This window comes from Eumetopias jubatus, unplaced genomic scaffold (genome assembly GCF_037043125.1).
Source record: "Eumetopias jubatus isolate StellerSeaLion01/CBP00866 unplaced genomic scaffold, mEumJub1_p1.0 scaffold_1, whole genome shotgun sequence".
NCBI lineage: Eukaryota > Metazoa > Chordata > Mammalia > Carnivora > Otariidae > Eumetopias > Eumetopias jubatus.
In genome coordinates, this window is record NW_028274807.1 from 185,100,496 (window position 1) to 185,127,100 (window position 26,605).

At 41.9% G+C, this 26,605-nt stretch overlaps 1 protein-coding gene across 6 annotated transcripts in view; it reads left to right on the forward strand.

Annotated features, from left to right (window-relative positions):
- The window catches only part of MAGI1 (membrane associated guanylate kinase, WW and PDZ domain containing 1), a 607,822-nt gene that overhangs the window by 365,144 nt on the left and 216,073 nt on the right, over nucleotides 1-26,605 (forward strand). For all 6 annotated transcript variants that reach the window (XM_088027661.1, XM_028110469.2, XM_028110471.2 and 3 more), the window contains exon 2: nucleotides 139-255. In XM_088027661.1, the coding sequence (XP_087883787.1) occupies nucleotides 139-255 (117 nt within the window). The remainder of the gene's footprint in view (nucleotides 1-138; nucleotides 256-26,605) is intronic.

The following is a 26,605-nucleotide window of genomic DNA, read 5'->3' on the forward strand; positions in this document are numbered from 1 at the left end:
AAGTCATTCCTCCTAATGACTAAGGTTGGCGGGCTACAGTGGCTTGAGGTGGCATTTCCACACACAACTCTCCAGCTGCTCAGTCTCTAGGAAGGCCTGTTGTTGATGTGTTCTGTCTATTTTATATATTACCTACAGGAGGAAAGCTGAACAAGGACCTACGACATTTCCTCAATCAGCGGTTCCAGAAAGGGTCTCCTGATCATGAGCTCCAGCAGACCATAAGGGATAACCTTTATCGCCATGCTGTGCCTTGTAAGTAGCTAGTTTAGGGCACCTTACTGCTGGGTGGGTGTGTGGAAAGTTGGTGGAGCCAGAAGAGCTCACCAGGTGGTTCTGGAACACTGGTCAGTCGGCTTGCTCGCGTAGTGACTCCCTAAGTCCAGGGAATCATAAGTGACTGTGGGACATAGAGCATAGCGAAAGGTGAATTACTTGACTTTCAGGTTCTGGCTCTGCCACGTACTTGCTTATAATGCCAGGTAAATTAGTTGTCCTTTTTTGGGGCCAGTTTTCACATCCGTGGAAAGGACATCTGAGTCATACTAATTCAATAGGACTATTAGGAAGAGTCCAGGGGATGAGGCACGTAAGTACATTTTGCAAAGTATGGGCATGGTGTAAGCCTCCATAAATGTTAACCATCATTGTTATTAATGGGGTGGACCAGGCCAGAGGCTTTCAGATTGATCTCTGCAGAGATCAGTAAGTTCCTCATGGCCCCTCAGCACAGAGAATGCCTCAGTGGACTCTCATTTTCCCCAACATGACCCGATTCATAGATCTGCATTTCACGCATAATTTCTTTGAAGAAATAGTTTCCACCAATTAAAAACTCAAATCCCACAAACCCATTAGATCAGACCAAATCTGAGAAAGCAAGACATGGAATATAGGGGCCATGAAAGCAAGGTTTTTATATTGCTTGGGGAGGAAGGAAGGAAAGGAAGGAAGAGGAGGAAGTGGGGGAAGTCAGTCTATGCGGCAGATGAAGTTGTAGTGAACTCTTACCATGTTCTACCATACTGCATTCCTATACAGCTAATTATAAGGTGGGAGTCCTGGGGAGACTTAGAGTGATTTCATTTTATTTAAAATTAAGAAGAAAGAGTGATTTTGGTTTCAGTATTTGAAATTTTTCTCTTCTATTGTTACCCAGTCCTTCAAAGCTTGAAATTTTATTTTTTTAGCAATAACATTTTTTAACCAACAAAAGCAGTAGGAATCATTTGAAGTTGAAGGTACCCTGCTTATTGCTGTGATTTGTTTGCTATAATGGTTTTTCTTTTCTTCTTTCTTTCTTTCTTTCCTTTTTTTCTTAATAGTATTTTTCAAGGGGTGTGCTGGAGTCCTAATGTTTCCTGGCATTACAGCAAAATGATAAACAGAACTTAATGTAAGCCACCATAGATCTGCAGGGACGTAGGCCATTAGTCTAGACTGGGACCTTTAAAGATCAGGTTCTAGAACAGCCCCCTGCTCTTCATTTTACTTATCAATAAAACCAAGCCTCCGAGAGGAAAAGAGGTTGAGTGTAAGGAACTTGGGTCAGTGCCCCAGGGTTGTCTCTTTCTGCTGAGTGGCAGAGCTACATTTGAAAGAGAAAATGTGGTGATAATGCATTAATCCGAATCTCTGGGCCTCAGTTCTTTTAGTCTTTCAGCATTGGAATTGAATGCTGTAACCTTATATCCTACTAATAATTCTTTACAATGAGATTAGTAGTAATTCCTAATGTTAATCACATGGGTTGTGAAGGGATTATCATTCTTTTTATGGATCAAGAAACCAAGGCACCAAGGTAAGCCAATAAAAAACAAGGCTGAAGTTGACCAGGACTTGCGGTCTCCTGAGTCCACCATTGTCCTGACTCTGCTCTGCGGACCGGTTTTACCCTCGGAATGACTCTTTGATGTTGGGATTTTTACTACCCAGTTTACAGATGAGGAAACAGAGTCATGGGGAGATCAGGTCACTGATAAGTGTCTGATTGGGTCTTCTGGACTCTCACCACCCGGGGCTGTCTTTGTAGCCATATTATAGCTGCTCTGATGTTCTGGGATGGCAGGCTGAATACCGTTTTGCAGAATTTGGTACTTGCAGAATCATGAGTGTTCTCTGTGTAATTTTTCCCCTACTTAGATTCCAATTTAAGAAATGGGGAATGAAGCAAATGAGCACACCATTTCTTGACGCATCTGTGGTGTTACTATGGTTACGTTTTGGCATGCTTTCCCATTTATTTTTTTCCACTGATTTATAGGACCTGACTGTGAGCTAAATGGCTTGATTTTAAGCTTACCACTCTATAGGAATTGGGGCAAAGATGACCTCAGCCTTTTAAAAACAGTGGAAAATCATGTTTTGTCTTTGCGTTATACGTATAAAGCCCTTGGTATTAATGTTTCATTTCTATGAAACCCATGAGTCAGGAATTGGGAAGGTCGAAATGGTCTTTCTACTAAAAGAGAAAAGTACCATGTCATTTTATATTTCCTTCATAAAATGGGAAGGAAATTCAGAAGAGGTCTGTTTCTGGGTCTGGTGCAGCGTGTGTACCTTTGAACATGAGTAGACCAGGGTGACTTGGGATTCTGTTATAGGCTTGGAGAACTCAAGCCACATTTGCGTTTATTTTGATTCTTGGTCCATGTGATTGGTAAAGCAGAACTCTCTAACAACCTGTTGTGCCAACGGATTAGGAAGCCATTCATTTGGAGAATACATCCTCCTGATTATATTGTAACAGTGCCACAGGGAAACAAGCTCATGTGACCTGCGTTTTCCAGAACTTCCTGCTGCTGATATTTTAGTGACTTTCAGTATTTTGAGAAGGGATGACCTCATGAACAGGTGCTTGCAAGTTGAGGTAGACATCTTTTCTTTTTTTTTCTCTCTCTCTTTAAATATTTTATTTATTTATTTGACAGAGAGAGAGAGAGAGGCAGGCAGAGGGAGAGGGAGAAGCAGGCTCCCTGCTGAGCAGGGAGCTGGATGCGGGGCTCGATCCTAGGACCCCGGGGCTTGGTCTCAGGACGTCAGGATCATGACCTGAGCCAAAGGCAGACGCTTATCCGACTGAGCCACCCAGGTGCTCCTGGGTAGACGTCTTTTCTTATACATTTTAGGAGGTTCACTTGTCAACTAGAAATTAATAAATAAAGCCCCTTGGTTCTCAAGTTCTTTTTAGTGTCATTATAGCACCACGATGGTTTTACCATTTAAGGCCCCATTTTATCCTAATTCCTTGGCAAAGACAGTGCAGGTAATAGGATCCCTATTTTACAGGTAAGGAAATGGAGCAGCAAATGTGACTTCCTGAAAATCCTACCACTCCTAAATGCCACATTACTCACTTCTCACCCAGTGCTATTTTAATTTTTCTTATTTTTAACAGCTTTATTGAGATACGATTCACAAACCATACAATCCACCCATTTAAAGTGTTCATCCAGTGCTATTTTTGCTACAGTTCTCATCATGTGCACTCCCCCTTTATTTTGTCTTTATTCAAAAACTTTTATTATTTCCACAGTATGAAAAAGGTCATCATCGTTGAAATTTAATTATATTTACCATTGAAAATCACCACCAAAAAAAAAAAGAAATTAAAACACCCAAACCAGAATTATGACAGAAAAGAGAACTGGATGGTGGAGTGAGTCAGAAGCCCTGGTGTGAAGTCTGAGGGCTTTTCTCTTGCTGTGTAGTCTGCTGCACATCATGTAACCTCTCTGAATCTCATTTACTCTTTTAATATAAAGTGGAAATAGAAACACCCACTTCACACATTGTCTCACCAAATGTCAACAGCGTCCCTAAGAGATGGGCCTATTAGAGGAAACGGAGGCTCAGAGAGGTTAATAACTCGCCGAGGGTCACGAGGGTCACACAGGTTCACAAGTAACATGGTCAGGGTTAACCAGTTCTGACTCCCGTGCCGGGCATCTTTAATAGTGGTGTGAATAGAGCAGTATAACATGGGCCATTGAGATGAGAAGAAGCAGAAAAGAAGTTACTCATTGCTGAATTTTATGGTTTTAGCTATGTAAAATCATGGGGTTTTATGGCAGTGGGGTCTAGTAATTCACTGATAGGTGCAATAGAATTTTCATAGTTCTTTAATGGTGATCCGGCTTTTAAGAAATCACTACAGGATTCTCATGGATATCTTGGTTTATCTTATTGCTCATTGAATCTCTTCCTTTTTTTTTTTTTTTTAAGATTTTATCTATTTAATATACCTGTGGAAAACCACCTTTAAATAAATAGGTTTGAAATCCAGGTAAACGTCATCTGCATTGCTCACTTCTCTCATTCCTTAGAACCATCTGGATGATAGTCTTGTCTCTGCCCCTCAAATTCCCCTACATGGCCAGCCCCCCTTCGGTGCATCAGTCATGCAAACGTTATCCATAACCCCAAACATACCTGGTGCCTTCTCATGAGTGGGTGCATACTGTTTCCTTCTCTTTCCCTACCTTGCCATTTGACCAGCATGCAGTCTTCTTTCATTTTTTTAAAGATTTTATTTATTTGACAGAGAGAGAGAGAGAAGCAGGCTCCCCATGGAGCAGGGAGCCCAATGCAGGGCTTGATCCCAGGACCCCTGGATCATGGCTTGAGCCGAAGGCAGGTGCTTAACTGACTGAACCACCCAGGCGCCCCATGCAGCCTTCTTTTAAACTTGAACCTGAATGCCACTTCCTCCACAGATTGGGCCTATTACCGTCTTCACTGATGCTGGAGCTACGGACTATGACCCCCTTCCAGCACCCATGCCTGCTTGCAGTGCCTTCTTTGGTCTGTCTGTCCTATTAGAATCTGACTATTCTGAAGTCAGGGACTGTATCTTCCTCAGCGAACAGCCCATACCTAGCTTTGTGCCTGGACCATAGAATAAATATTTGTTGAATGAATGAGCAAATGAAGAAATGGGTGAAGTTGCTCTTTGTTTTTCTTGTTTTATTTTTTTTCCCCAGTTAAACATTTAGGAGAAACAGCAGGGCTGCTTTTGCCATAAAGTTTTCAGAATAAAATGCAGCTCAGGCTTGAGCCCCGAGATGGCTGATAAGGACTCCACTGATTACTTGGCTGGGAATCCAGACCCAGAGGAAAGAGTCAAGGCTCCTATGCACTTGGAGCTGGGGTGCCCATTCTCAGCTCCTCCTAATTACAGTCTAGATAACAGTGTACTTCCCGCATTGATAGCCTTCTGCTTTATGACTTCTTGTCCTGGCTGATGTGACAACATCTGAGATTCTTGCTTTGGAATGGCCACTTTTCCTGTGAAGATAAAGGTGTTACCTGACAGGGTTTGTCATTTACTATACTGCTGCTGTCAAAGCGAGATACAACTCATCCAGTAGTACTGGTCCTCTGGAATGCCGAATGCCACCCCTCCCAGTCTGTCTCCCTTTTCTGGGTGTAACAGTAAGGAGCTCATCTTTCTTTTCAAGCAAAGGTCATCTGAAAGAGGAAAGGATAAGTCAGTTTTGTCCTGTATCTTAACACTGTGTGTTTTTCTTTTTAAAGATTTTTTTTTTTTTTTGAGAGAGAGAGAGGTATCAGTGGGGGGGGGGGGCAGGCAGAGGGACAGGGAGAGAGAATCTCAAGCAGACTCCCTGCTGAGCGTGGAGTCTGAAGCAGGGCTCAATCCCAGGACCCTGAGATCATGACCTGAGCCGAAATCAAGAGCTGGATGCTCAACCAGCTGAGCCACCCAGGCGCCCCTGTACCTTAACACTTTGTTGATCAAGGCTCTCATTGATACTGAGACCATTGAATCTTGTGTAAGAGGCATTGATCAGTGATTTAAAGGAATTTACAAAGGGATTAAAACTATTTGATCTACAAGACACTTTAAATTTGATGTGGTAAACAGAGGTGACCCTGGTCTTTCTTTGTAGAGGTGCCATATTCAAACAGGCACCTTAGCATCTGCTAACAGTTGGCATCGTTGTTATCTTGAATGTGACTGTGACATCATGGACACAAATTACCTTTGGTATTGTTTGAACCTATGAGTGTCTCTTAAGCACAGCCATCTCCAGTACTTCTTGCCTGGAATCAAACCATTTTGCAATTGAAGCTGATGATAGAAACTAGACCAGTTTATCAGCAAGAGGCCAGGACAAAGACCTGAGTGTTGGAAAATTCCCTGTCTCCTGGAACGTGCATCTCTGTGTTCAGGTTGTGTTTGACACAAGTGGCAAGCTTCAGGTCATAATTCATGAACCAGACAGTTCTGGAAGCCTCCCCAGGATTGATCAGATAAGAGTCACGGGAAACTCTCTCACTATGGTTATTGCCTTTGTCCTATAACAAGAGTAAGTGCTGTCTGAAATAAAAAAGGATGGTTTCAGCCTTTACAAAGCCTGGCCTCTTGCGGAAATTAACCAGTAACACCCGTAGTAGCTCTGTGGTGTGTGGACTCCTGCTACGTACGAGGTGCCCTGCCACGACGCTTACGTGTGTGTTGTCTCTCGTGTTGGCCTCATGGAGGACAGACAGAATGTTATGGATCTGGCCTCAAGCCCACTGGACTGGTAAACCCTGCCTCTTTTCTATTCAATCGCAAAGGTTTGCTGCCTATAATACAATCAGTATCTGCCCTCATTCCTTCTCCATCTGTTGTCAACTCTTTCCCTCCCCTTGTGCTTTACTCATTGGTACCGTGTTTTCCCATGTGTCCCCAGGTCTGCAGTCTGGGGACTCCTCCCACTCACTGACTACCCCCTTACTGCCTATACCTGACCTTTCCTTCCTTCTCCATCAAAACTTGTTTGTTCTGGGGGTGCCTTGGTTGGCTCAGTTGGTTGAGCGTCTGGCTCTTGGTTTCTCAGGGTCCTGAGATCGAGCCCCATGTCAGGGTCTGCACTCAGTGGGGAGTCTGCTTGAGATTCTCTCTCTCCCTCTTCCTCTGTCCCTCCCCCTGCTCACGTGCACACACTCTCTCTCTAAAATAATAAATAAATCTTAAAAAAAAAAAAACACAACTTATTTGTGCCTGGCTGGCTCAGTCAGTGGAGTGTATGGCTCTTGAGCTCATGAGTCATGAGAACTCATGAGGTATCAGGAGTTCAAGCCCCCCGTTTGGTATAGAGCTTACTTAAAAAAAAAAAATCAACTGTGTGTAATAAAACTTAAAATAAAAAAAAATATTTGTTCTACATTGATTAACTCTTGGGTTGTCCTCAAAGAAGCCAAGAACTGGAATGAAGAAGTGAATGGTTCATATTGTGGCATAGGGTTCTCCATCCTCCATTATATATGTATCTTTTAACAGGTGACTTTAAATGCTGTGCTGCTAGAAATAGCCTATATAACGGGATGTCTGGCAACAAAGCAGGTTCATGGGTAGGGATGGATTCTTATGCTTTTGATGTGTTTTTGTACTTTTTATAGTGGTTAACACAGTGTTCTATGCACAGAAAACTCTTTAAACACAAGAGTATATCAAGGGCATTTTCCCCTCTGCTTGCTGTATCACTTCTCATATACAGTCCTATTCCACCAAGTATAAGCTGGGATAGGATTTGTGTTTCACAAATGCTGTGGTCTAGGCAGAGAGTGCTGTGCCAAATTAAAAAATAATGGGATGAGAAAGAGTACTTTTGGTTAGATGTAATTTGGAGTTAGAATCTGTGCTCAGATAACTATAAACAAATTTTCGTCGAGATGAGTGTCTGGTGGGGTGCTGAAGGGTTGTGAGGGAAGTGGGTATGTTCTTTGTTACTCTCGTAACACCTGCCTGATAAAAGCCAGGTGCACAGCACAGGTTTGCAACAACCCAAAACGAAACACCACTTCTCATTCCTGGAGTGCCTGTCAAGGAGCACTGAAGCCCCTAGTGTGGCATCTGTTCGGCTTCTCCTTACCACAGGAGAAGAGAGCTCTTCCCTCAGCAAGTTCATGAGAAGGACCTGGTCACTCATGACTCGGACAGTTCTCTTCTCCTCGGGGCTAGAACATTCAGATGGGAGGGGCTTTCAGGAAGGGAAGCTGGCAGGCTCTACCACTAACCACTTCTCTTAACCTGGGCAGGTTACCCAGGCTTTGTGGAGCTCCGTTTTCTCACTACCTTTTTTGATGTTTATGAGAAGTACCTAAGCACCCAGCAGTGAGTATGGCACTTCATAGGGCCTCCAAAGGTCCTCTGTTCCAGACAATCTTCTTTTCTTCCATACCCCTTTCCTTCTCATTTCTAACATGACTTGTCCAGTCCAGCATTCTCCTTTTTTTCTTTGCAGGCTCTCATTAGGCTTTGGGCCTTATTTATTTGATTATCTTTTTAAATGACTGTGATAATTTATGTGATTCTTTTCTGAGGGAAATAAGCTAAGTTTTCAAAAATGATATTCCAGGGGCTCCTGGCTGGCTCAGTCAGTAGAGCATGCAACTCTTGATTTTGGAATTGTAGATCTGAGCTCCACATTGGGTGCAGAGATTACTTAAAAATAAAATCTTAAAAAAAAAAAGATTTTTCCAACATTTGTTGAGTAACAACCCAAAACTGGATGCTAGACAAAAACCTAGTGAAGATTAATAATTGGATGATTTAGCCGATAATAGGCATGCTTGAAACAGCACATTCTCTGCATATTCCCAGCATCAGCTAATTCCCCAGTGTTCTTTTTCTTTGTATTTCTTATTATATGTTGTTAACCCTAATTGCCATTGTATATTTGCTGAGTGGATGGAGTCATATTGGAGAAAAAAAAGGAAAGAGAAACTGCAATCTTAAAAGCTTCTCACACCAGACTTGATTTATATGTGTTGGTTAATAGCCTCATATAAACATGGCTTGACTACTGTTCTTTCTTAAGGTTCTCAGGGGCGTAGAAAAAAAGGAAAGCCATAGGAGTTTAGATTTAAGTTTAATTAGAGTTGATAGAATTGATAATCTTCTTATGAAAATGTGTTAGCCCAGCCTCACTGCTTAATAATAACCTCTATCATTAATCCAGTGTTACTACATATACCAGCCACTGTGCTCAGTGATTTACAAGTATTGTCTCTTTTAACCCTCTCCAAACCCTGACGAGTTTAGTGTTTTCATCTTTGTATTATGAGTGTGGCAGTTGAAGTGCGGAGAGCTTAGTGACTCGAGTGTTGGAGGATGCACAGTTTAATAATGATGGAACCTAGATTCATTCCAGTTCCAACTGCTCCCAAGAGTCCAAGCTCTTGGTTTATTTCTCTGGGTGCATCACCTTAAAAACCATATTTTAAATTAACCTATTGAATTTGAAAAAGAGTCTTCTCTTAATACCATATGGATTAGTCCTTGGCTGGGTATAGGATACTAATATATCTATTTGGCAGACATGTTAATTTATTTAATTGCTTTATAATTCTGGTTGAGATTTTTCATCAAGATGTGTTACAATTATAAAGCAATTTCCACAGCAATTTATGTAGGTACATGGAAGTTTTCACATTATTTTTGCCATTTATTATTTTAAGAGAAGGTTTTATCAAATTTTGGCTTCCCAAGAATCATGAGTCAAGAAAATGAAGTACAATATATTTTTAAAGAAACCTCCTTGTATCAAGTGTGTTCATAAAAATGTGTGCAAATAAATTCTCCAGCTTCTGTAATGGGTTATGTGCATTTATGCCAAGGTCCAAGGAGGGATACTTAACCAGTTGTGCTCTGTTCAGCTTACCTAAGCCCATATGAAATGAGCTACCCAAAATGATGACCTTAAATTTAAACAAGAAAATGTCACTTGTATTATTTCAACCATAAAATGAATAAACTAGACTTACTAACTGCTCAATGACATATTTTCCTCTTGCATTTAAAATTAATCAAGTATACAGCCCTATTTTTAGACAATACACTCTGATGTGTTTAGGGGTAAAGGGCCATGGTGAATGCACCTTAATCTCGAATGGCTACAAAACATTTAAAACTGTTAAAAATATATTGTGTGTGGGGAAAGAGAACAGATGACAAGCCAGTGGGTTAAAACATTAATAACAGGGGCGCCCGGGTGGCTCAGTCATTGGGCATCTGCCTTCAGCTCAGGTCATGGTCCCGGGATCCTGGGATCGAGCCCCGCATCGGGCTCCCTGCTCCGCGGGAAGCCTGCTTCTCCCTCTCCCACTCCCCCTGCTTGTGTTCCCTCTCTCGCTGTCTCTCTCTCTGTCAAATAAATAAATAAAATCTTAAAAAAAACATTAATAATAGATGAGTCTGGATAAAGGGTATATAGTGTTCTTTGTACTATTCTTATTCTTGCAACTTTCTTTAAATTTGAAATAATTTCCAAATAAAGTATTTTAAAAATAGACCCATGCCAAAAAAAAGTTAAAAAGCAACCAATAGAGTTTTGGGAAAAGGAGACTGATTATGTATGAGTGCTATGTTTTTGGTTTTTTCCCCTTGTAAATGTCAATGTTTTTAGCCTAGAATTGAGATTCCGTTAGTACTTTGTTAGACCTTGTGTATTAAAGTATACAGAGACTAACCTGGAAGACATTGTGCATATATTAAAACAAAAATTTAACACTTCTGGAATACCAAGTATATGTTATGTGTTTTAATTATAGTTTCTCATTTAATCTTTATGGAAATCTTACAGAGGAAGTACTACTATTATTCTCCTTTACAGATTTTTTTTTTTTTTTGAGAGAGAGAGAGAGAGCTAGTGTGTGTATGCACCTATGGGGATGGCGGGGGTGGGGGGAGGGGCAGAGGGCGAGGGAAAGAGGGAGAGAGAGAATGTTAAGCAAGCTCCACGCCCAGCAAGGAGCCCTTCATGAGGCTCGATTCCACCACCCTGAGATCATGACCTGAGCCAAAATCAAGGGTCTGGCACTTACCTGACTGAGGCGCCCAGGCGCCCCAATTCTCCTTTATAGATAAGAAAGCTGAGGCTTAGTAAGGTTAAGTGTCTTCCCTTCCATATGTGAAAAGAGATTGGAACCCAGGCTGCGAGGATGGACGCTAGAGCTCCTACTAGTAACCACCATATTTTCTTTGCTCAGAGTATGTATGGTACATCTTCATGTTTAGATACATATACACATACTGAGTGTATTTAGAAAATAAGCTAGGAAAATTATTTTAAATGGATTCCAAACATATGCTAATGGGATTCTAGATCAATACAAAAGTATAATAAAATTATTATTAGTATGAACATATATTGAGCCACTTGCCATGTGCTAGGGGTTATTCTTTCTTCAAAGTGAAATAAGTTATTTCAACGCATATCAAATGCCATCATGAGCAGGTCCCATCATTGTGTTGAGCATTTAGGGGCAAACTGGTTACATTTCCTGTTCTAAGAGAGTTTGTATGTATAGTGGGGAAGACAAACAAGAGGCAACTGTAATAGAGAAAGGTAAATCCCTTGATTCGGTAAGCCCAGAACGATATGACATACAAGGATGGGCACCAGGTTCAGTCTTGAGACCAATGAATCAGTGTGATGAGGAAATGAAATAAATACCAAAGGAGAAACAGAAGAGAAAGCAGAGCATCCTCCTTCCCAGGGAGAATCGGGAAACATCTACCTGTGTGACTGTGGGCAAGTGACTCTACTTAACATCTCTAAGCTTAATTCCTCATTTAAAACAGAATCTGTTTGGGGCGCCTGGGTGGCTCAGTAGGTTAAGCATCAGCCTTTGGCTCAGGTCACGATCCCAGGGTCCTGGGATCGAGCCCCACATCGGGCTCTCTGCTCGGTGGGCTTTCTGCCTGCCACTGCCCTTGCTTGTGCTCGCTCTCTCTGTTAAATAAATAAATAAAATCTTTAAAAAAATAAAAAAGAATCTGTTTATTAGGGACAGAATAGACACATTAACCTTCCTAGTCTCCCAGGTCCAGTCCCAAGATAATGTAGTCTTTTGGACAGTGCTTGCTCTTTAGAACCTCTTAAGGATTGAGAGACCACTTGTATTTTTGAGTCTCCTAAAATATGTAAAAACAGCCACAACAACAAAAACCAATACTCCAGCAAAAGTTAGGACATGGTTTTAATGTTTGCATTTAATCAATGCTTTTAACATCCACACAGCAATATGGTGTAATTGTGCTATTCACTAATTACAAGAGGTATAAAACATTAACTTAAGGTACAGTAAGGACAATATAGTCTGGTAATAGACCCCAAGTTTAAATATCTCTCATTCCTTTTAGTGTATCTTTATAACTAGAGACATAACTTTATTTGAAGAGAACAAAAGTCTAGATTTGAGGCCCTTTATGGAGACTTAGGTCAAACGATTTAACCGCTTACATTCCTTGGCGACTTTGATAGGTATGGAATGTTATGGGATGACGCCTTCCAGATAAAGCCTTGGCTGTTTCAGATATAGCTTCCATTGCCTGTTAATGGAAGAAGTCTAAGCAGAATAAGTGACATTATCCTAAGCAAGCAAGATGGGTCCTACTGGAACCCCAGTTTACCAGGGCACAGCTTTCTCGTTGTATTTCTCTTCAACTTCAGTCATTCGAAGGACAACTCTTTATTCTTTGGACCATTTCTTCTGGGGTTGCCCTATTTACGGTTGAGGTTTCTCTCCCCTCATGACCTGCCTACTAGAAGTGGAGCCTTATTATTGCCTTATGTGTTTTGCATTGAAAAGTGAGACAAAATTTGGCTATACTAGAAATAAAGTCAGTGTAGTTGTTATAGTCAAATGAATTTGACATTTTTCTCATTTCCCATCTCATAAGATAAGATCATTACAAACAGATCTTGCAGGATTGTTAGGAGTTAGTTGGCACTGTTAATTGATTTGAGGGATGCGTGTTTCTTCTTTCCATCGCTAAATGGTTTTGTAGTCTCAACTTCACTTAATTAGTGATTTGGGGGGGTGGGAAATACCACATCTTTGTCAGTGGAATTTTGAAAAAAAATGTTGCTTAAGCTGTACATAAAATATTCTTTAAATGTATAATATGACTTGAAAATGAGACATCATATAAATCCACCTGAAATTCAGCCTAACGTATGGCAGAGTTGCCTGGGTGACTATTGCAAATGCTGGGAATCTTACATGTTTTCCTCCCAGTGGATAGAAGCTTGTGGCTAAGACAGGTTTGATTGAGTTTCATGTTTGCTGCGCAGTCTAGCCCCACTGCCCAACCCGATAGGCCACCTGTGGAAAAGTGGGCATCAGCCTCCTGCATTGTGCTAGAGTTAGGCACTCCATGCAAACCTACTGCACTTTGGAGCCCTGTGCAGGGATTTTGTACCTTCTCAGGTCACTGGAGATGTGAGTCATTTACACATTGAGGAGCAAACTGTCAGATATAACTAAAAATTATGGTGTCTCTAAGGAACATTGAGTATTTGAAAAAAAATTACTTGTTGATTTAATACTTGCTGTTTTGTTTTGAATTCGTATTACATGCTGTAGGGACCTGGCCTGACAGAGCACGTAAACCTTCTTTCTCCCTCCCTCTATTCTTTCTTTCCTTCCCTCCTTCCATTTCTTTCCCCCTCCCTCTTTCTTTTCTTTCCTCCCGCCATAAACAGATCCCTTTCTTGCCCTTGTTCCAGACTCTGGCAGTACCGCATGACAGTTTTGACAGTTACTGGAGACAGGCATATTTGGGTTCTATCAGAGACCTTTTTTTAAAAAAAATTAAGGGATGTCTGGGTGACTCAGTCGGTTAAGGGTCCAACTCTTGATTTCAGCTCAGGTCACGATCTCAGGGTTGTGAGATCAAGCCCTGCGTCAGGCTCCATGGGATTCTCCCTCTCCCTCTCCTTCTGCTCCTCCCCCCACTCTAAAAAATAAAATAAAATAAAATAAATTAAATTAAAATAAAATGACGTAAAGTACATAAAATGTGATGTAAACTTTAAGTGCATACAGAAGCACACACGTGCACCCGCATGTACATACACACACATGCATCCATGTAACCATTACCCAGAACAATATATAGAACACATTAAGCATTCCACCAGGTTCCTTCATGATGCCTCCCATTGAATACTTGTTCTCCCTCCCAGAGGTAACTGTGATTCTGACTTATCACCCTAGATTAATTTCACCTGTTCTTAAACATCATGTAAATGGAATCATACAGTATGTATTCTTTTGTTCTTATTCTTTTTGCTAAGATTCCTTCTGTGAGATTCATCCATATTATTTGCATGTAGCAGCACTTCGATTTTTTTTTAAATTGCTGTGTATTCTTGCATTGTGTGACTATACCGTGATCTATTTATCCATTCTTCTGCTGATTTGAATTGTCTCCAGTTTCTAGCTACTGCTGGGAACATTCTTATACAAGTGGACATATGTACTCAATTCCCACCTAGGAACAGGATTGCTGGAGCAGGATGTAGGCATATGTTGAGCTGCAACAGATATTGCCAAATAGTTTCCAAAGTGTTTGTATCAATTTGCATTCCACATGTGTGAGGGTTCCAGTTGCTCCTCATCCTCACCAACATTTGCTATTGTTGGGCTTCTTGATTTTTCCATCGTGGTCCTGGTGGATGTGCATCAGTATCTCATTGTGATTCTAATTTGCCTTTTCCTGATGTAGAATGATACTGAGCACCTTTTCAAATGAGTGTTGTCTATTTGGATATCCTCTTTTGTGAAGTTCCTACTCAAGTCTTTTCCCATTTTTCTTTTTAGTTGGGCTGTTTGTCTTTTTCTTGCTGATTCATAGAAAGAACTAGGTTTTAAAATCTGACTCTGCTGCTTATTAGCTGTGCTTGGATAGGTAGCCTGACCTTTCTGAGCTTCATCTATAGGAGGGAGCCAGTAATACCTCTTTATAGGTTGTGGTAAGCATGACAAGAGGACGTGTATATTAATCACTAAGCATAGTTCCAAGCACAAAGTAGGCGTGAGTGCCTAGTATCTAAACTGGGGGGAGAGGCAGAATCAATTCTCATTATCATATGAATAGTCCATTAAGATATTCTACATTAAGATATTCCTAATTTTTTTCCTTCACTTTCCCTATGTCCTTTTCTCTTTTTTATACTTGTAGTACAAAAGGAAAAATAGTGGCCATGCGTATAATACACAGTAGGCCAAAGTGACTCATCTCTTAGAAAGGAACACTAGAGGTCATATCTATTCTCCTAAGAATTTTGTTCTTGCATCTAGGACAAATGAGAACCAGAAGAGAGTTTCTGAAAAGGTGAGAATAAGATAAAATGTAGACATAGGATCCAATGAAAGAAATCTACCTGCCATGGGTAGTAGTGGTGGGGAGCATGTCTTTTCTTCTTCCTCTCTTGTCAGTTAGCTTCTTGGAGACTTAGTTTCCCCATTTGCAAAGTAGAGGTCTCAAACCTCCCTCACAAGGTTGTTGTGAAGCCGAGCACAGTCACGGTCTTGTGGAAGCACTTCACACATGGAGGGCGCTGGAATGGGTCTTGGTCATGGTGTTAGTGCTGGTGGTGATAGCAGTGCTGGTGAGGATCTTGAAAACACTGAATATAGCCCTTCTGTTTACAGAGCTGTCGCCAGTCCTACTGAGAAAAAGCTTGCTTAGGGGTCAGAGACAGTAGCAGTTTCAGGGAGTAGTGTGACCTGCAGCAGGAAAGCGGAAGTCAGAAAGGAGCAAAGAATGTTCTGTTCTGGGAGAACCGGTGTAGAATGTCCATTTGTACACTGGATTCCTGTATGTTGGGGATGAACTGGACATTACCGTGCTTGAATATATCTCTGAAATACATGGAAATGGGAATGGAGAATAAATCATAGTATCACAGGCAGTTCCTGAAACTTGCCCTAAGCATCCATAATGGCATTGTCCAGAACCTGAGTTTCCAGGGAACCGCCTAGAGAGGCAGCCTCTTTCAGCTCTGAGGGCACCGAGAGGCATCGTGTTTTGGTTGCCATGTAAACACGGGCTTGGGGTATGGACAGCACTGGGTTTGACTCCTTGCCCCTGCATTCTGTGGCTTCATGGTTTTGGATAAGTTAGTTCCCTGAGGTTTCCTGATTTATAAAATTGGAACATTAATATCATCCCCATAGGATTGTGGAAGAGGTAAGTGACATAATACATAAGTAGCACCAAGAGAGCCCCCTGCATATAGTAGGTGCTCCAGCTGCAGAAGTATATCCATGTGTCTGATGAGTAGAGATGCACACTCTGCGTTTCTTTCCATGACAACTATTTAGTGAGCAGAATGCCTGACGCAGAGGAGGAAAAAGGGTTCTGTTCAGTGTAAGCACCCTACTACACAGTAGGACTGGCTAGCCCTCACCTCTGTGTTGTGGGTAAAAAAAAATGGACTTTATTGCAGTTTGGGCTCTAATTCTGCCACCAAAATACTTGGTATTTATTAGTGCAGTTACAATTCAGGTACGTCTGCTGTATAACTAACCCACCATGTAGGCCAAGTTGGACAATTTATAATTTACTGACAAGGCACACTGATGGGCACATCCAAATGGCAAGTGAATAGTGTAGACTTAATTTGTTTTTTTCTCCTCATTAACTGTGATCTGCTGAAAGCCCTTCAGTGTGCTCTAAAGGTAGGACAGGCACCCTAGAAAGGATTTAGCTGGCCTGTAAGTTTTTCCTTATTGCCAGTTTTGGGGCTATCCATCACTGAGTCTTTGTATACCTGCAAGAAGATGAGCACTCCCTGTGGTGGTACGTGGCCCTCAGGAAGCACCACTGCCTTTCACATCACATTCTCTGGCAAGTATCAAATCTGTATTTTATGCCTCCTTTGTTTATTCATTGTGACAGATTTACTCAGCAGCTTGTTTAGCTGGTATAGGAGTGTAGTGAAAGGTTCTATCATGCACAAGGTGAATGTACTGTTGGGAGTCCTCATTAGTGTCCTGCAGCCAGTGAAAGTCACAGACAAAAAGATGATCCGGTAGGTTCAGTGTAAGCTGCACAGTTTTCAGGACAGAGGGATGTGGTATTGTAAAGCAGATCACTTGTAGAGAGATCGAGTCATACAAACTTAAAGAGTCATTTTTGAAAACACCCCTTGTGCAATAAAAGTTTGAAGTTCCTGGGACTTTCATCTTTGATAGTACCATGGCAGACCATTTCTCTCGTTACCTCCCTTAAATTGCATATTTGTATCGCATGAACCATTTTCAGGGATAACCGCTGGAAGCTTGCTTTTTTTCATTTTCTTGGAAAGCCTGTAAAAAAGCTCACTTGGGTCCTATCCAAGAAGGTGGTCATCGTTCACACCTTGAAGAGAAGTAGTGCTAGAAAAGTGACCCTGTAAGAAAGTTCCATGTGTGCTGTTTTTCCATTTCCTTTTGAAATTGACAGTCAAAGGAAATCTGTTTATTCCCCATTTGCTTTTTGGTTCCCCAGTTGACTAAAAAAGTCAGAGAATTGTCAGCGGAGTTGTTTCTCTAGAAAGGGGAGACTTCTTCACACTGTCATGGCAAGTCAAATTAAAATTCAGCTGGAAAATAGCATCTCAAGCTGGTCTGTTTTTTGGTTTTTTGTTTTTTTAATGGTAGAAGTCGAAGGTTATTATAAGGAAAATACCCAGAGAGATTTATATACCCAAAGAGAAGTGATTTATCATTTGTCTCTGACATACACAAGTCATCATATTCCATAAGCCACAAAGAAACGTCAACAGTATGAACTGCAATATACTCTTCTGTTATATGTTGATCTTATATTCAGGCCCCTTGGTTAATTTCAAAAGCATCAAATATATTGAGGCACTTTTGTTTTCCTTCCTAACCAACAATATTTTCTTTAATAACCAAAAACCTTTTGTTATTTCTTAAATAATCTTTATAAACTCATGTCAGTGTCACTAAACATCATTTTCCAGGCAGAACTTTGCTGCAAAATCTAAACAATACCCCTTAAAATGTTATCATTTGAAGAGTGTTTTGCATTTTTATCATTGTCTCCCGTGGTCATATAACACCATTATTTCTTGATTCTTAGACAAGTATAAATATCAATCTATGTATCTGCATTTGGGTGTTGTTGAACATAGATGTACATACTTAATATGGTAGGTTTTTTTTCTCCTGACAAGCTATTAATTCATTATAATTGATGATAACTTAGAGCTAAGAACATTTTGGTATTATAAGAATTACAAGGCTATTTCCATTTGTTACTTCTGCTCTAACTTTGTAGTTAGGCTTTTAAGTCCAGCATTTAGGAGACTATAGCTCCAGGGCCCCTGGGTGGCTCATTCAGTTAAGAGTTAAGTGTCCCAACTCTTTTTTTTTAATTTTTATTGTTATGTTAGTCACCATACGTTACATCATTAGTTTTGGATGTAGTGTTCCATGATTCATTGTTTGTGCATAACACCCAGTCCTCCATGCAGAACGTGCCCTCTTTAATACCCATCACCAGGCTAACCCATCCCCCCACCCCCCTCCCCTCTAGAACCCTCAGTTTGTTTTTCAGAGTCCATCGTCTCTCATGGTTGGTCTCCCCTCCGATTTCCCCCCTTCATTCTTCCCCTCCTGCTATCTTCTTCTTTTTTTTTTCTTAACATATATTGCATTATTTGTTTCAGAAGTACAGATCTGTGATTCAACAGTCTTGCACAATTCACAGCACTCGCCATAGCACATACCCTCCCCAATGTCTATCACCCAGCCAGCCACCCCATCCCTCCCACCCCCCACCACTCCAGCAACCCTCAGTTTGTTTCCTGAGATTAAGAATTCCTCATATCAGTGAGGTCATATGATACATGTCTTTCTCTGATTGACTTATTTCACTCAGCATAACACCCTCCAGTTCCATCCACGTCGTTGCAAATAAGTGTCCCAACTCTTGACTTCAACTCAGGTCATGATCTCAGGGTCCTAAGATGGAGCCCCATGCCTGGGTGCAGAGCCTGCTTAAGATGCTCTGTCTCCCTCTCCTTCTGCCCCTCCCCCCTCCTACCCTCCCTCTCTCCTCTTAAAAAAAAAGGACTATAGTTTCTTTTTTTTATAAGTCTTGTTTTATTTTTTATTATTTTTAAGATTTTATTTACTTGTGTGAGAGAGAGAGCATAAGCAGGTGGAGCAGCAAGCAGAGGGAGAAGTAGGCTCCCCGCTGAGCAAGGAGCACTATGTGGGATTTGATCCCAAGACCCTGGGATCATGACCTGATCCACCAACTGAGCTATCCAGGTGTCCCAGGACTACAGTTTCTTAAGGGTTTGCCTACAGTTAAGATCAGCTGCTGTTAGGTGGTAGTTCTGCCTCCCTCTTACCCACCCTCCATGCTTCAGTGAACCAGACAGAAAATTTAATACAGGTCTCCTGGGAGTACCTGAATTTTTTCATGCCAAATAATTGTCAAATTAATTTTTCTCTTATGTAAGCAATACATATAAATCATTTGTTAAAAACAAAAGCATCACAATAAATTTCATTGTTCTCTTTGACCATCCCGCCCTTATGCTATTTTCTTTCCCCAAAGGTAACCATAGATCACCATTTGAAAATATTCCTCTGAGATCTTTTGCTAATCATTCATAAATATGTATGTACCCATAGAAAATCGATAGAATGTAGTAGAGAGGGAAGATATGTTTAGATTAGCACATAGGGTGCCACACTCTTCTTGAAGACTTGGTAAAATCTGTCCATAAGATATCCTGGGTCTGGGCATATTTTTTTCTTCATAGGAACTAGGAAAAGGCGGGAAGAGATAATCCTTTATCTTCAATTCATTTTAGTTACAATCATTGCTCTATTCAGGAATCCTACTACTTCTTCAGGTAGTTTCATTAATTTATTACCCTAGAAAATGATCCTTTCTAGATTTTTAAATTAACTGGTATAAAGCTGTACATGGTATTCCCCTTATGCATAAAGATAGATCTCTTGTATATTTGTAATGCCTCCATTTTTGTTCTAAAGTTGAGTATCTGTGATTTCTCCTCCACATGGTCATATTTGCCAGAGGCTTTTCATTTTTCTTACTTTCTTTTTTCTTTTTCTTCTTCTTCTTCTTCTTTTTTTTTTTTTTTTTTTTTTTAGAGAGAGAGCACGAGCAGGGGGCAGTGGTGCAGAGAGAGAGGGAGAGAGATGACCAAATGGACATTTAACCAACTGAGCCACCCAGGCGCCCTAGAGTTTTTCTATTTTATTAGTCCATTCACTGAAACAGTCTCTTCTCTTGTTTCTTTTTTCTTTATTGCCTACAGGTACTGATCTATATTTTTACCTTAGTTTCATTATTCCCTCTTTCTACATTTTCAAAACAACATTATGGTAATATAATTCACATTTTTTAACAGTTGACTGCTTTTTAGTGTATTCACAAGGTTGTACAACTGTCACCACAACCTAATTTTATTTATTTATTTTTAAAGATTTTATTTATTTATTTGACCGAGAGAGACACAGCGGGAGAGGGAACGCAAGCAGGGGGAGTGGGAGAGGGAGAAGCAGGCTTCCCGCCGAGCGGGGAGCCTGATGCGGGGCTCGATCCCAGGACCCTGGGATCATGACCTGAGCCGAAGGCAGACGCCCAACAACTGAGCCACCCAGGCGCCCCTCACCACAACCTAATTTTAGACTGTCTTTATCACTCCAAAAGGAATCCTGTGCCCTAGAACCGTCATGCCTCACTGTGTAAACTTCCATAGCCCTAGGTAGCTAATAATTTATTCTCCGTCTATAAATTTGCCTGTTTTGGTCATTTCACATTAGTTGAAACATGCAGTATGTAGCATTTTGTGTCTGGCTTCTTTAACTGAGCATGATGCTTTCTAGGTGCATTTATGTTGTAGTGGTTTCAATACTTCATTCCTTTTTATTGCCAAATAGTATTCCGCTTTGTGAATATACCACATTTATTGATTCATTTGTTAGTTGATGGACATTTGGATTATTTCTAACCTTTTGCCTATTATGAATAACGCTTTGAAGAATGTTCAGGTACAAGTTTTTGTGTAGATGTACCTTTTCAATTCTCTTGGCTATACACCTAGGAGTAGAATTGCCAAGTCCTCACTAGTCCTTGACTTTTTAACGATAGCTGTCCTAGTGAATATCATCTTGGTTTTGATTTGGATTTCACAAATGAGTAATGATGGTGTAAGTCTTCTCAAATGCTTATTGTCCACCTGTCTTTGGAGAAATGTCTTTTCAAGTCTTTTGCCCATTTTTAATTGGGTTATTTGTGTTTTTTATTGTGAGTTGTAGGGGTTCTTTTTATATTCTAGATACGAGCCTTTCTCAGTTATGTGATTCACAAATATTCTCTCCCATTTTTGTGGATTATCATTTCGCTTTATTGGTTAGTATTGTTGTTAGCACAAAATTTTTTTGACTTTGATACAGTGTAACTGATCTATTCTTCTGTTGCTTGTGCTTTCAGTGTCATTTTCTAACCCAAGGTCATTTCTATGTTTTCTTCTAAGGGTTTTATAGTTTTAAATTTTAAGTATAAGTCTATGATTGATTTTGAGTTAATTTTTGTGCATGGTATCAGGTAAGTTTCCAACCTAGTTCTTTTTTATGTGGATAATTGTCCCAGCACCATTTGTTGAGTTTTCTACCTTTCTCCTAATTTTAGCTTATTTCATTTTTTTTCCCTATAGCTTCATGAGTAGGAAGCATAATTCACTTATTTTCTGTCTCTCTTATTCCCTAATAAATGCATTGAAAGTTATAATTTTTCTTCTGTATAGTAATTTGGGTACATCCCACAGATTTTATTTTATTATTATTATTGCTAATTTTTGCCTTCTTTTTTCTATTAATTTCAATTTTTATTGCATTTTACTCAATGAATATGGACTGTGTGATGTCAGTTCAATATAATTTTATCCAAAGGACATTTCTATTAAAAAATAACTATAAAGCCTTTTTATTCAACCCCGTAGATATATTATTATACCTCTTTATGACATCCAACAGTGCTCTGTACTTGGTATGTGCTCAATAGATATTTGTGGAAAGAGCTAGGCAGAGCAGGCTTTTAGAGGAAATCCGCACTGAAGTGTTAGAAGTGATTGATGTGGCAGTAACAACCAGCACTTACTGAGCACTTTCCTTTGTGCTCGCCCAATAGGTACTCACTTAGTCTTCATAGCAATCCTGTAAGGCAGGAGCTCTCTATTCCCATTTTACAGTGAGAAAGTGGAGGTAATTGCAAGGTAAAGTCTATTACCCAAAGATTCACACCAAGAAAAAGCCAGAAGTGGGTTTCGAACCCAGCTAGTCTGGCCCCAGATCCCACTCTCCTAACTTCAACCTTTCACCCTCTCCCCCATAGTCACTTTTCCATGACATTTAATTGGTCCTGCTCCTAATCATTTCTCTGATTGCTTTGAACATGTTCAGTGAAGGAAATTCTTGGCCCTTTCCTCAGTTGTTTGTTAAAAATTGCAGTAATGAAGTGTTTGTACCTCATTCTCAAGACACCGAGTAGCTCGGCCTGAAAGTTTAGAAGTCAGGCACTCATGAAGGAAGACTAGCTAGCCAGGATTTATTGGTTTTAACTTTTTGTGTGTGACAAAGAGAATTTAGAAGAAACGCAATGAAACATCTTTCCTGGCTTATGCTGGAGACCACACAAGCTCAGAGGGCTTCAGTTTTTTTAGATCAAGTATGTACTCAGATAAAACCCCAGTAGATTTTCATGGAATCTCCTTGTGCTTCATCTATATAGAGAGAAACCTGCTCTTTGGAGCTCCGATTGAAAATAATTTGTTATTGTTAAGGGATATTTCCAAACCAAATGAGGGCTATTTTTCTCCCCCTATTGAAGGTTGGAAAGCTATATCCTTGAATACTTTGTGAATAAAAGTTCTCTCCTTTCTTTCATAAAGAGAATGCCTTTTGTATTTTTGTTCCCTTTGGTGTGGTCTCTGTGCTGCTTCCTCGTGAAAGAGCGGTTTAATTTGTACTGAACGATCATTTTCTTGTGGAAAACTAATAAAATACAAATTCCATTTTTTCACATTAGGTTGTGGCTCAAGGCTTTTGAAAGTTTTATGTAGACTCTGCTTTTCTTTTTCCCTTTTCTTTTTTTGATGATGATTGAGAGGGGAAATGATGTAATGTTCACATGTATTATGGGCATGGTTGATAAAGAAGCTATTCCCTAAAGTTCATTGTTTCTCTCAAACCAAAAATGGAAGCTAATATTTCACAGTCCCCTCTCAAGGCTTTTTTTTTTTTTTGCATTCCTACAAGTAGATGTGAGACAAGAACGAAGCAAACAAATCTGTTTTTCTTCCAAGGCATCCCATTCACTTTTTGTGACAGGTCGAGTGATGTCCAGAGGCACTGGTGTCCACATTCTGCTAATTGAAGCCCTGGGAGCTGTTTCAGTTTGCAGGTCCTGCTGTAGGAGAGGATGGGGGCTTTCATTTTGTGGAGACACTTTACACTGAGAGAAAGTCATAACAATAATGGTAGTAATCATAGGTGACAACTGGTGAGCACCTCTTATTGGCTGGCACTGGTATGTATTAGCCTCACAACAAGTGGGTAGTGTTTGTACCATCTTTTTACATGTGGAGATACAAGCACAGAGTAGACAAGTAGCTTACCCATAGTCACACAGCAGGAAAATGGAAAGATAGCATTAGAACTCCATGAGTCTGACTTGAGAGTTGAGTCTTTTGACCATGGTGAGTGACCAGAAAGAAGGACAAGGAGCATTAGAAATGTAGTCCTTCTACACCGTGGATTGTTCAAGGAACAGACAGGCATACTTGCACACAGTGACAGTTTACTGAGGAGCAAATGTGAAGGAACAAATTTTGTTTTCTCATCTGCTGTGAAATCCAGCTGACGGTGTATTTGAGGGAAAGATCTATTTTGCTTCGTTATTTGAATAGCTCTCCTGCCTTATCATCTTTTCCTCTCCCTTAGACTGCCTTGCCATCACTTGAAATCTGGTCTTCCACCCATCTTCAGTCTAGGTTCTGCATTACCCTTCTCCTTCCCACCCACCCACCTTTCCTATTTCCTTGTCCTTCTTCACCTCAGCACATGCTCCAGCCCCTCTATTTCCTGCTGCCCAAAGAGTGGTAATGATTTCTTGGAGGCTGGTTGCCCGTGGCTAAGTAACACCTGGGTTAGGGAAAGGCACGCTGTGGACTGACTCTCTACTTTGATGGCCTCTGGGCAGAATGCTGTAGGACAAGGAGGGTGTTCAGCAGTTGCTGAGGACTGATCATTCCACAATAAAGAGAGCTCACATCTGCAAAGCCAAAGGCCCCTCAAAAGTTTTCTCACTAAGGGCGGTGGGGGAGCAGGGGGCAGATGCCTTACCAGAAACAGAGTGGAGATAATGCCACTGGGCTCTTACAGATTCTTTTAAAGAGTGAGTTTGAATGACACAGACATAAGCAGTAAGGAAACAGCTAGACTCTGAACCAGATTCCACCCTTAATTCTTCAAGTGTCTGTTCCTTGAAAGTGGATTCTTCAAATTAATATTCTAAGCCTTTCCATCCAAGGAAAACTATTGTCTTAAACATGAGTTATTATCTTTGAAATCCCCTCCACAGTCGGGGAAGAGACAGAAGGGCAGAAATGCCGCCCCCCCTCCCCCCCGCACCCCATAAGGTTCTTGGAAGCCTTCTGCCCTTTGCTCTTGGGAAGTCAGGGTTGCATCCCTACCCAAGAAAGAGAGTCACCACGTGCCCCACCTTCACCCACCCATCCACTCAGCCTCCTGCGACTTGCAAGTGGATGAGCCCTATTTCCCGCCTTCCCTTGGCCAGGGGCTCCTCCCAGCACCGCGCGGGCGCAGGGGACCTGACATGCCCGGTGGGAGAGGCAGGCAGTGCCTGCCTCGCTCTGCTGCCGCCCGCTCCGCAGGTGCGGCCCTAATCCCCCTGGCCTAGTTATACGGCAGCCTCTAGGAACCAGGGCTCTGTGATGTAATGCTCTTTTTTCACACTCCCGGCTTAAATACAGATGGAAATTGTTGTCATGTGTTAGAAATGTCGCCAGTAATATAAAAGGCGCAAGCCTGGGCATCTTCTCTCGCTTCTCGCATCGTCAGCTGCTCCTGCCGCCAGCGCCTTCTTCCCTCGCAAAATCGCTCTGTGGTCAGGTGGCCGAGGCGCCCCCAGCTCGCCTAGGAAGGGGTTCGGAACCCACCCCCCCACACACACACCCCCGCCTCTCTTTACAGCCGCTGCAGAGCTGAGGACCAGCGTGGTGGGAGGCTCTTTCAGGCTCACAAAGGGAAGCATTAATCTTGACGATTGGGCTGGGGTTTGCAGGCAAGTACAAGTGGTCCATGATCGGCCCCTCGCCGGCCCCCGCCGCCCCCTGCCCACCTCTGGATTCGAACGCCCGGCCGCTGGAGGAAGCCTGGGGACAGGCAGGCGGCGGCAGAGGCGCCCTGCCGCCCGAGGTTTGCGCTTGGGTTGTGGGAACATCCATGGAGGTGAAGATGCCGTGCGTGGTGTGTGGACCAGGGAGGAGGGGCGGGGAGAAACCGGGCCAGCTTGGGAGGGCCAGATGGCTGCCGCTGCGTTGTAATTCACCCGGCAGGCCCGTTTGGCCGGGCCGGGTGGGAGGGGGAGGGGAGAGGAAAAGAATCAGGGGTCAGTGGGTAGGGAGAGGCAGGGCTCTGGAGCAGATGCCTGGCGAACAATGGGGCTTTTGAAGGGGATGCTGGAGGAAGTGTGGCGCGCGCTTTGTATTGCCTCCTCCGCATTGCAGGTTGGAATCGGGCAGCTAAATTTTAATGAAGTGCATTCCAAAGTGTGCTCGTCAAGCCTGGGCTTTCAGAGCGAGGGGCTTGGCTGAATGGGGACTGGGGGTGGGAGGGGGAGGGGGCCGGCGAAATGAGTTCCTGATGGATGGTAAAGGAGGAGATGAAAGCCTGCTCAGTGTGCAAGGCAGGGGAAGGGAGGGGGGGAAAAATCAATACGTCCCTGTGCATATTAATAGGCTCCAGCAGGTGTTGGTAAATGTATGTTGCTGCATTGTTCCGGCGCCCTGGCGGAGGAAGGTGGGGGAGAGAGAGCTGCTTCTCCCCGGCACGGTGGGCACATGCCTTTGCACTTTGGAGGGTTTTGCAAGCTCCCGGGGAAAATAAAGAAGGAAAGAGCTGCGATCCCCCCCTCCTTCCAATCCCCCCATTTTTAAAAGAAAGACTGTATCTGCAGAAGGCTTTTTAAGTTTGCTTCCTGGAAATTAACATGTGTGTATCAGAGCACTGTCTTATCTAGGTAAGATATGCATGTCTGTGGGTATCCAGAAAATATAAAGCGGAATCTAGAGTCTGGCCTGCCCAGTGCTTGGGAGCGGAAAGGCTAGTCTCACTCTGGTTCTTGTCAGTGAATGGGCCAAGCCAGGAAGGCTGGGGGATTTTTAAAGAGGCAGGAAGCTTATCTCCCCCTTCCCCTTTCCAAGTGCTGAATCTAACTGACCTGGGTACCTGGATGCAAAGCCGCTGCGTGTCTGTGGTGTTGGTACATAGACTTTGTCTTACACACAAAGGAAGTAGACCTGTGCCTGAGCCAGATTATTCCAGGGCATTTGTAGCATATTTATGAAGATTAGGTATGTAGTGTCCTTTTCTCTTTCATAGAGTTTACCTTGCTCAGGGCTCTGTCCATTGAGAATCGTTCAGGAGACTGCTACAACCCTTGCTGGATTTTGTTGTTGTCGTCTGTTTGCTTGTTTTACTACTTCTCTTGAAGAAGTATTAAGTGCTTTCA